At 38.0% G+C, this 11265-nt stretch overlaps 1 protein-coding gene across 4 annotated transcripts; it reads right to left on the bottom strand.

Annotated features, from left to right (window-relative positions):
• Positions 1-1455: 1455 nt before the first annotated feature.
• ROCK2 (Rho-associated, coiled-coil containing protein kinase 2) lies at positions 1456-11042 on the bottom strand. 4 transcript variants are annotated; one of them, XM_018541092.1, is made up of 13 exons: positions 10989-11042; positions 9293-9619; positions 8692-8852; positions 8265-8603; positions 6600-7733; positions 6093-6393; positions 5990-6013; positions 5325-5731; positions 4488-5129; positions 3939-4352; positions 3407-3623; positions 3072-3294; positions 1456-2154 (listed from the first exon to the last, which is right to left on the bottom strand). In XM_018541092.1, exons 2-13 carry the CDS (start codon positions 9471-9473, stop codon positions 2067-2069), a joined length of 4131 nt encoding a protein of 1376 aa, XP_018396594.1. In that variant the 5' UTR covers positions 9474-9619; positions 10989-11042; the 3' UTR covers positions 1456-2066. The 4 variants fall into 4 exon arrangements, 2 of the variants coding, with proteins under 2 accessions (XP_018396594.1, XP_018396595.1); XR_001940741.1 differs by having other exon boundaries at positions 2088-2154; positions 2986-3294; XM_018541093.1 differs by lacking the exon at positions 5990-6013 and having other exon boundaries at positions 2067-2154; positions 5325-5740.
• Positions 11043-11265: the final 223 nt, after the last annotated feature.

Here is an 11265-nt window from a genome sequence, read left to right on the forward strand (position 1 = left end):
ATGAATAGGACAGGGAGGAGCACCATTTGAGGGACGTCTCGCTGAGTTCTTGAAGTCACTTACACCGACAAGATGTAGTTAACTATTTCCATTTAGGAACTCTCAATTCTTAATTTAATTCTACTTAAATACAAATAGAGATTTTTTTTAAATCTAATTATAATCTGAATAAAAAGGCTTTTTTAATTAATCAAAAAATGCTGTAATAAATAAAACTAACAACCTTGCAACTTATTTCTCTCTCTTTGTTTCTTTGATTTCTTCTATTGTTTAATTCAAGTCTGATCATTGACTCTTTTAAATCATCCATAAATCCAAATTAATTGAAATATCATTTTTGGAAAAAAGCAAAACTTTTCATAGTTCTTTTTAGAAATATAGACGAATCTCTTTCCAGATTCCAACTCTGTAAGAGAAAAAAAACACATATAATCATTATTCGCTTGATAATTGTAAATTTAAAATTTGTAGAGAAAAAGAATTTATAGAGTTCATCATAACTGTAGTTAGCTAATGTCGATGTAAGCGGTTCTTTTCATACCGACGAGTCTCGGAGCGGCACGATGTTTCGCGGAGGTATTTTGGAAAGAACACAGACGGCGATGACGCGTTAATAATAAATCTAAGATCATTTCTACTTTTCCTCTTATTTCTTGTTTATAGCTTTCTTCGATGCCAAAGATGGCAAAGCCGATGGCACCATGACGAAGCTTCTATCACTTCTATCGCTTTTATCGCTCCCTCTCAATTATGCATGATTTTCTTAGCATTTTCTTTCTCTTCCTCCCTCCCTCCCTCTCTCTCTCTCTCTCTCTCTCTCTCTCTCTCTCTCTCTCTCTCTCTACGTGATTCAGCGGACACCATTAGCTCATGTATATCATCATAATAAAAATTCTTATGGATTTTCTACGATAAGCTACTACCCAAGTTTTAAATCGTAAAATATTAATCAATCACAGTCAAATGTGAGAAGAATGATTGGTCAATTTCTCATAGTTTAAGACTTAAAGCTTAGATAATGACTTATTTTAGAAAGTCCATCTTACAGCCGTAATCATTTTTACTATACAAAAGCTGGTATATTCCTTATACGCGCTATATGCTGTGGTCAATTTTGCAATGTCCGCAGAACCGACTCACATGCCAAACTTTGATAAAAATGTTGATCCTCGGACGCGTGTTCAGTCATTTATATCTTCCCGAGAAAACATAACTTCGTCCAGAAATACTTCAAATATCAGACATTAAATAAATCCGTTCTAAGACGCAAGTTATGTTAAAAACAAGACTCTTACGTGTATCTACTGACACACAGTCTCGGAAAACGTTGTATATATATGTATATATAAAACAATTTCAAAATACTATACTCTTCTTTAATACAAGTTTCCGAAATTTCAGTTTAAAGCATCCAAAAAATGACTTAAGCTAAAAAGTTTCCATCAAGATTCGTCGTTATCAAAGGCAGTAAGAAATGTGCGTACAAAGTCGAGTATGTTCCAATCAGGAAAATCATCACAGAAATTCGATTATCCTTCGAAAAAATATTCTACAGTCTATCGTGAGTATGATGAATACAATGTACAAAAAGATTATTACACTTTTATCGTCGCTCACGAATAAACTATCTTAGCAATTCCGAAGAACACAGCTTATCTCTGTGATTCTATGTTATCGTTCCGAAAACGACAATGGCGTGCAAAGAGTCCGTGGACACGGTACTCTATCTCTGTCTTTCCTTTTCCTCCCATATTCCTTATCATATCCGTTTATCATCCGGTATATAAGTAACCCTGTTTTCTCCAGCGATTTTCGAACTTGGATTTCACACTTACTCTTAGCTGCAAATAGTAATATTACAATCGCGATCGCTATTTCGATTGCTCTCAATCTAGGAAATTATTGATAGTCTACTGCGGTCATCAGGTGCGTAGAGAAAATCGCGAGGTCATGATAATTGGTTACGATGGCTCGATATTTCCACTGACATCATTATCGAAAGAAGTGGGACATCAGATCGTGACCGGAGTTTTTTTTTAAATCGCCAGTACTAGCCTCTTCCAGGATCACTTGCCCATACTAGCGTTCGCTGGTAATGTTGCAGATCGTTGTTGCACCGATAAGTACGGCTTCAAGGTTGACCTTGTAGATTCCCTAAAAAGAAAAATGTTATCCGTTGCTTATACAATATATCGTTCAACCGATAACACAAGTGGAAAATCATTGCAAAGCCATAAAAGCACCGAAAGCACGGTAATAGAATGATTGTGCAAATTGTGTGTGTGAAAGATAGTGCAAGAGCTAATCTAATGATTTATAATGAATGTCGAAGGCTAAAATGTCCTCGTGCGTGAAACATCTACATGTGAACATGCTATTCTTAATCGATACACATTGTTTTTAACACACTTGATTTAATTACGCAATCAGTTTTAATCATTGTTCGCAATATCATGCATTATGTTAATATATACATAAATATATACAAAATTTGGCCTAGAAATAATTAAACTTTTTCTTCCCAATTGACGAATTTTACATAATTGTGATTAATCCGGAAAATATTTTTCATGCGAGATAAGCTATTATATAAGGTACTTTCTAGTAATGGATTTTGATTATAGTATATAAATAAAATAGGAAAATCAATAGAAGATTTAAAACACATATATATAAAATTTATCATAATTAAGAAAAAAAAAACAAAACTTATGTCTGCATTAATAATAAAATATTTATTAATTAATAATGTTACTTTACTCGCCTTAATTTTCTTATTCTATTTTTATAAAAAAATTTTACTAGTTCTCTCTCTCTCTCACAGCGAATTTATGTTAAATAACGTTGAAGATGCGTCCGTCTATTTGTCAACTGTGCACATACCGAGTGGTGCATCGAACAAAAAGGAACAGGATGTATTAGACTATGTTGGATGGAAATGAAAAAAGAAGGGAAAAGTTGAAAGAAAAATCAAACGAGTCTAACCTCTCTACACCCACATCATGCGACGTCACAAAATAAGAGAGCTACTTAGTCCCCGCTCACGTCGAGCAGCAGCACGGCTACGCTACCTTGGCGAGACGCGCTGTCCCGTGCCATCCACATGCGAGTTCGCCTTATAGCCACATTTTTGGACGCGCCTGGACAACCGCGAGACCCAATACTTTTGATCCTCAGGATTAGCTGCGAGTAACAATAGCTCGCGGGCGCTATTCGGGTCGTAGTGTAGTTTGCACGGGGCTATGGCATCTTCTTTTTTATCCAAATGTTCCTTGTGAACTTTAATACGGCACCCTATGCATAACAAATGTTTATATACAATTTTAGAATGTAAAAATACGAAAAAGCATATATATATATATATATATATAGGTGTATAAATAAATAATTATAATGCAACACGCACTTCGGCATTCAAGGGCTGGCGAAGGCCGAAACATGTGCCATAGTTGCTTTGAACAGACTTCGCAAGTCGTTGGCATGTGATAAGATATTGACACGAACTCATGGCCTTTCAGCGACTGAGTACCAGGTTTATCTGTGAGCTGTGGTAAATCCACTCCAGGCAGTGTATTCCCCTCGTCACCGGGCCGTCTTGCTTCGCCTTCACCAGCATAGAGTAACTGTGTACAACATTAATTAGTGAACAATATAAATTGAAATATACGTGTAATAACAATAATAAACGCAAACCCTTTAGATTCTGAATTACTTTCTCAAAATGTTATACATATAATAAATAACAAAAAAATTTATAAAATATAAAGAATATACGAATTGCATATGAAAAAACAATTTAATATATAGATGAAAATTATAAATTACTAATATGCTATAAAAAAATTATAAGAAAATTTATAAAGAATAATTTACAATATAAAAAGTAAACATTACAATTTCTAACGATCCAAAAAAATCAAGAAATGTGATGTAGATACCTGAAATATTCTGGGTATATCTTTGGCATTGGCTCGGATAACATCACCCTGAGTAACAGATCTAACATGGAAGACTTTATTCAAGTCTAATATCAGGACTGGATCAGCGTTCATTTTATCATTTTCACTGTTGTAAAAGATTATCTTCTTGGAAGAAACAACAACGTATTGCTTCTTCCAACCGTGCCGCTTAATATTTTGCTTATTTGGCACATTTAACCAACCCTCCAATCTCATTGTACCGTGCTCAGAGAGGACAGAGTCTTCACCGTCGTCATTCTCTATAGACGAGACACTTGCAGTTTCTGAGTTAAGCGACGCAATTTTCATTTGCAGTGTTTCTATCTCCGAGTCTTTCGAGTCAAGTTCCATCTGCAACCTCAGCTTCGCTTGATTCTCCTCTACAAGTTGCGCCTATAGAAAAAGAAATCAATTTCTACTTATTCAAGTAATTCTATATACGAGTCCCTTAAGGCAGACTTATGCCACTTGTCAACTAAGGGGCACATCCTTCTATAAACTCAATACAAACAATGATAAGTCGCTTACTTGCAAATCCTGCAAATCCTTTTGCCATTTAGCTGCCAGTTGTCCATATTTCTCCCTCTCTTGAGTGAGTTCTTGTTGCAAACGCCTGCAATCTTTTTCCTTCTTCCTCAGATCTGCGGCGGACGCTTTATTCTTATTCTTTCCACTTGACGAAAGATCCTTTCGGTTCATAATCTCGGCTAACTTGTTGACTGCCTGCTGCTTCAATAGTTGCTCCGTTTTCAGCTTGCTGCTTAGCTTGTCAATTTCCTCTACGTTGGATTGTGCTTTACCAAGTTGTTCCTGCAATTCCTTATATCGCTTGCTCAAGTCTTCTTTTTCCTTCAGAGTTTGATCAACTGATTTTTTGAATTCACTCTCGTTCTCTTTAAGTCTGTTTATGATCTGTTCCTTCGAACTTAATTCTTGATGATGCTTAGTTACTCCGTCTTTGTACTCTAGCTCTTTCATGGTTCTTTCTTTCTCCAAGTCCGCCACAGTTTCCTCAGCTATAGATCTGGCCAGAGCTTCGCTGTCACCGCGCGCCAACGACAATTGCAGCTGATGGACAAGAGAGCTACGTTCTTCTTCCAATTCTTGTTGCAACCTTATTTTCTCATCCAACTCTTCGCGCAACTCTTGGGTTTGTGTTTTGTATAGAGTCTGAAAAAAAAAAGACGAAAGCTATAACTTTCCCTAAAAATTTCAATTTCATGACAATTTTTCATAATAAACACATGCATCTTTGAATCGTTAGTTTTTATATTTTAACATTTCTCACGTTCAACATTTTTCATTCATATTATTTTTTACTGTCAGATAATCAAAATCATGTGGAAGCAAAATTTTATTATTTACCGAGAAATAAGCTTCGGCTTCCAATTGCTCCTGTAGTTCCTTCGTCTGTAGCTGATCGACATTTCTTTGTGTTTTCAAGTGATGTAACTCTTCTTCTATTTGCCGCTTAGCTTCTCTCAACTGAGCAACTTCTCCGACTAATTGTTGCTCGCGAGCGCGAAGTCTGCCAGCTTCGGACGTTTGCTGACCTAATTCAGTCTGTAGAACGTTTCTTTTCTGCTGCTCCTGTTCAACTTGGCCCTGCAAAACTTTGGCTTTCTCCATCTCTTGCCTGTGTTCACCCTCTAATTTCTGCAATCGTTGCTGTATCTGTCTATAATCGACAGAGAGCATTGACGTTTGACGTTCCTTTTCCTGTGCAAGTAATTCCGCACGTTGTCTTCCACTTTTCTCCTCGTTTAATTTTACTTGTAGAGCTATTTAATAAATCAATATGTGCAATGTAATTAATGGTGTATATTCCTTAAATTCATACATAGAAATTAGAATAAAAATACGTACGTAAAAAATAGATGTGCCATTAGAAAAATACGCAGCAATAATAAGAAGATAGATAAACGATTAGTATAATAAGAAAAATTTCAATGTGTGTGTAAAATTACATAATTTAGATACACATGTTACGAAAGAGAAAAATGTATAAATTCACAAATCACATATATTACCTTTAAAAATTCCATTCTTTTGCCCTGCATTGCATAGATAAAGTAAAATATACTTTATCAAAAATATAATATCTCTAATTTTATGTAAACTTGAAGTAAGTACCTTTCACAACTTCCAGATTGGCTTCCTCTTTGGAAAGAATGCGCGAACGTTCCGTTTCTTGATGCGCCATAACTTCCTGATTGTATCTGGCTTGCGCGGCTTTCAGTTCCAAAGTTAAACTAGCAGCTTCTTTCTCCAACGCAGAAACTCTTTCGGTTAGTTGCCTGTTGTCCAGAGTCGCCTTCTCCTCTTTCTCATGGCTACGTTCTAACTCGAGATGTAAAGTAGAAAGACGAGTCTCTAATTCGGCCGTCAATAATGATGCTTGCGATCTTGAACTACGTTCCTTGGAAAGCTGGCCCTGTAACAAATAAAATAATTCATGCAGGGAAAAATAGTTTCTTTTTGAAAAAAAAAGATGTTTCTTCTTTCAAAGTACATTTTGTAAATATTAAAAACTAATATAAATAATTTTTCAGAATTTTACATGTATCCACATATAGAAATTATTTTAAAAACTGTCTTGTAATTAGAGAAAGAATAAGAAATTATTATAGTAAATTATACCTGGAGACCAGCAACTTCTTGTTGTAAGTTATCACGCTGTGCTTGCAATTGAGCTCGAGCAACTTGCAACTCGTTCGCCATTTGCTCAGCGGCTTGACGCGCCACAGTGATCTCCGTCGCTTGCTTGCGCAATCTCGTAACTGTTTCCGTTTCTCTCTCCAGTTTGCATTGCATCTCTTTGATCTGTTTCTCCAATGTTGTCACTCGCTCGGATGTCTGCTGCGAGTTGCTAGCATCTCGCGCCCGTCTTGTCTGCTCCTCATCGAATTTCTTCTTTACCTCGACCAACAGTGACTCCGCCTTACGACGAGTCTCTGTCTCGTGCTCTACTCTGCGTTGCGCCTCTTTATAGTTGTGCCTGAGTAGTGTCAACTCCTTATCCGCCCTGCCAACTTCCTCGCGCAGCTCAGCCTCTCGACATGCCATCGTTTCCAATTGCGTGTTTAGTGCCTTCTGTCTCGACTCCATCGTCTCCACCTGCCGCCTCTCTCGTTCCAGTAAATTCTCTAACTGCGAGATCTTGATATCGTCGGTAGTACCATTGTTGACGTGATTCTCAAGACCATCCACGGATTCCTTGCCATAAGAAACCATTAGTTGGTAATCACCAGAATAAGTGAATCCAATGAAAGGTAGATGATTTCCGGAAAAAGCTTTAGGTACTGGAAAACTCTCCTCTGGTCCATCCTCCTTATCGACATCATCGAAATTGCTGGTATCATCGTCTCCGGAAAGCTCGGGTACTACTGGCGGTACGCATTCCCTTAGATTGTCAAAGGTCCATTGATCATTCTTAAAAAATGGATGACTTTTAATTTCGTCGACGCCATTGCGACCCAGGCGCTTTGTTCTATCGGTGAGGAAGCCACATATTAAGTTTTTCGCTGAGTGAGATATCTCAACATTTTGAGGGAAGTACAGCGAATTCCTGTGATCCATGATCTTAGAATATGTGCCAACTAGAGAATCGGCAAAAAACGGTGTATCACCAAATAACATTTCATACAAAAATACACCAACAGACCACCAGTCGCATTCGCGACCATACACTCCTTCTCCACCTTGTGACTGCAGAACCTCTGGAGATATGTAATCGGGTGTACCAACCGCAGTATCAGATCGCACTAAACCATCCTACAAGACAAATAGTCGAAAGAATATCAGAAAAAGATAAAAAAAAGAGAAAATTTTTATTTTTATTTGTAGTATTTTTATTCATCAAAGTCTTCTTTCAAAGTCTTTTATCAAACTTGCAAAAATTTTTTTGTCTCTTTAACTATCAATAGAAGTATTTATTATAAAGAAGCTATTATATATATAGAAACATTTCACGAGTTATCTTCATGCCGAGATCTATAGAATGTCAATGTTTTTATCATTATTGCAATTCACTTCATACTAGCATCAGGGCTGCTCCTCGGCCTCATAAAGTGAAATGCAATGTGGACGAAACGTTGGCATTTTAATAATGGATCTGGACAGAGAGATAACTCTCGCATAGTTTCTGTATAGAACGCACCCGTAAAAATTTCAAAAGAAATATTTATTTTAGTAAAGCATTAGGATGCTTACACAAAATATTCTCTATTATGATCGTATCACACAAGTTATTTCATATTGAATATTTAAAATGTAAAATAAAAATAAAAGATCCAGCACACTTACAACATCCATCCTCATACATGTGCCAAAGTCGGCAAGTTTCAAATGGCCATGTCTATCGAGCAACATGTTGTCCGGTTTCACATCTCTATGAACGAAACCCATGTTATGTATCGCGTCCAATGCGAGCACCACTTCGGCACAATAAAATTTTGCCCATTTCTCTGGCACTTCGTAATTCGACATTAAGTTAACCAGATCCCCGCCCGGCATGTAATCCATCACCATGTAAAGATACTTTTGATCTTGGAACGCAAAGTGAAGCTGGACTATCCATGGTGAATTTGCGTGAGCCATTATGTCTCTTTCTTCCCAAAAAAATGCGGAATCCGATCTTTTAATCTAAACAGATAGCGTAAAAGCCACATACAGGGAAACATTTACACAACTTGGACAAACAAATGGAAACGAGCGAGCAAGCGAATCTTACCATTTCGAATTTACTAAGTAATTTCATAGCGTAAACTTTTTGTGTAGATTTGTGTCTAACCAACTGCACCTCTCCGAATGCGCCGCGGCCAATTACTTTTATCAAAGTAAAATCGTCCATGCGCATTCGCATTTTGTAAATCTCTTGGGCTACAGAGTCATCTGTAAGAGAGAACATATATAAGCCAATATTATTAATCTCGATAACATGGTTATTGAAGATTCCAAAAGACAGTGAGTATCATGCTTGCAATAAATAGTACTTTGGAAAAAATTCTTGTTGCATTACTTGGAATTCTAGTAGATTCAATCAAAGAAATATAAATTACACACATTATAGTTAAACTTATCAAATATTTAGTCGATATGAAAAAATTCAGTTACAATAACGAGAATTAGGATTAATATGATCAGAATTTTATTTTGTTTGTACCTCTTGTTGGTACAATTAGAACATTTTTCTCAGTGTACTCTCGTCACCAAAGTAAGCAAGTAGTGATGTCATTATCTGAATATAAAATATTCCCATAACTTTGACTTAGAATTCCTTGTGCAAAAACAAAAAACAGCTAATAAACATTAGATAAACATATAATACTTACATCTATTCATATAAGCTTCTATGTTTTTCATACGTTTCACACTGGCATGATCGCAATCTGTTACCAGGGCTTGAACCGTGTCCAGCAAGCAGTCGATATTCGTGACGCTTCTAGGATCCTTTATACGCTCCTCCAAGGCCCACAGGCGTCTCCGCCTGTCCTCATCGCACACCGTATCCATCTCTCCTTACAGGAGTTTGGATTACTGTGCCTCAACAACGTTCTGTTTCTGTCGCATTAAAGACTATCGAGATCTATCGTAAGGCTAAATGCAGTAACGACTCGAGCGAGGTGTAACTGCGACGCCCGATGAACGCTCCATACTTTCTAAACAAATAAATATCATAAATATGTAAGTATATACGACCGCCAGATCTTTCTAGGTAAATGCTCGTTGCTTTCCAGCTGAGATACAGGATGCTTTACATTTGATAACACAAATCAATACAAGTGTTTGTTCTATCTTTGTTATTCTCTGAATACTATAAGGAAGATAGAATTCTATCTTTCATAGAATGCTCATATTGACTTGTGTCATCAAATGGAAAGCACATCTACTGTATAACACAGTAATCATAGGTCTATTATCTGTAGCTAAACCAGCGTTTACTTTTGGAACTTAAAGTGAAATAAATATAGGTTTGATATTTGGCGAAAACAAGAAAGGAAGTTATAATGCAGTTTAATGTAGGAATAAAAAAAAGACAGACCTCATTTCATCTTTGTTTAACAGTGATAAACAAAGATGATTCACTATGTTACACTGTGAATGCGCATGTGAGCATCAATTCATTCTGTCTATCACAAACAAGAACAAGTAAAATTCTTACAAGCGCAAAACGGAGCACACTTTGTCGTTTGTGTTCTTGGAAAGCAGCCCTATATAAACAATATGTAAAATTCTAGACGCGTCGCATCACCGAGTTCCCTCTACATATACCTTAATGGCATAAAAATATTTCATAAACATCGCAGATTGAGAGACACAAAAACGCGCCGTTCGAGCGGCTTGACAATATTTTCAGTTCTTATGTAATATAGAATATATATATATATGAAAGGGAGAACGTATAACGTTACAGTATATTATACCAAGTCAAGATAAAACAAACAGACTGGAAATACGGTAGCACGTAAGTATAGACATTCGCTGGACGTATACCTCTCGTACGATATGCGAAAAGTAAACGTAATTTCGGAGCACGAGCTCTCGGGGAAAGGACGTTAACAGCGACGGCGTAAAAAAAATATGCGTGTCGTTCAACGGGGCAATGACTCATCCGCGCGTATAATTCACGACGACGATCCGCGCGCGCGTGCGACAAAGAGCCGATCCCGACGATTCTCCTCTCTGCCTGAAGACGCCGACGTCCTCGAGGCGCGTGAGGGAGGTTACGTCAACGGCCAACGGTTTCACGGCGACACGTCTCGCTCGCGTGTCAAAAACGCGAGAGCGACACGCGCCGCGCGGCGCGACAAGCCTCGCCCGTATTCCTGCGGATCGTCGGGGGACACGCGAGCGCGATCGCATCACACGATGGGACGTACCGCGTCCGTGCGCGTCTGTCTCCCCCCGGGGAATCCAGGCCAGGGGAGTCACGTTTCGCGGGGACGCTCCACACCAAGATGTGCTCCTGCAACCTGCACTGTAAACCACTTCGAAGCACTATACGGCCGAGCCGTACCGGCAACGTACCTCACCTCACCGACGTCACCCTACGTCCCGTCGTTGGCAGCCGCTGTCATCCAGACGTGAGAGATCCCCGGGAGAGGAAGGTGCATTATTCCGCGAGGAGCGCGGACGTACAGCTGAGCCGTGCGAGCGCCATTCGGCCGATTCTGGACTCTGGCCAATTCACAATGCGATATCGTCAAAAGCCCCAGAAATTGTGAATCCGCCTCTCTCTCTTTCTCTCCTGCTTCTTTCTTGCTCTCTGTCTGCTTTTTTTTTTTTTTTTTTTTTTTTTGCTTTT

The sequence above is a fragment of the Cyphomyrmex costatus genome, unplaced genomic scaffold (genome assembly GCF_001594065.2).
Source record: "Cyphomyrmex costatus isolate MS0001 unplaced genomic scaffold, Ccosl1.0 scaffold275, whole genome shotgun sequence".
In the NCBI taxonomy this organism is placed as follows: Eukaryota; Metazoa; Arthropoda; class Insecta; order Hymenoptera; family Formicidae; genus Cyphomyrmex; species Cyphomyrmex costatus.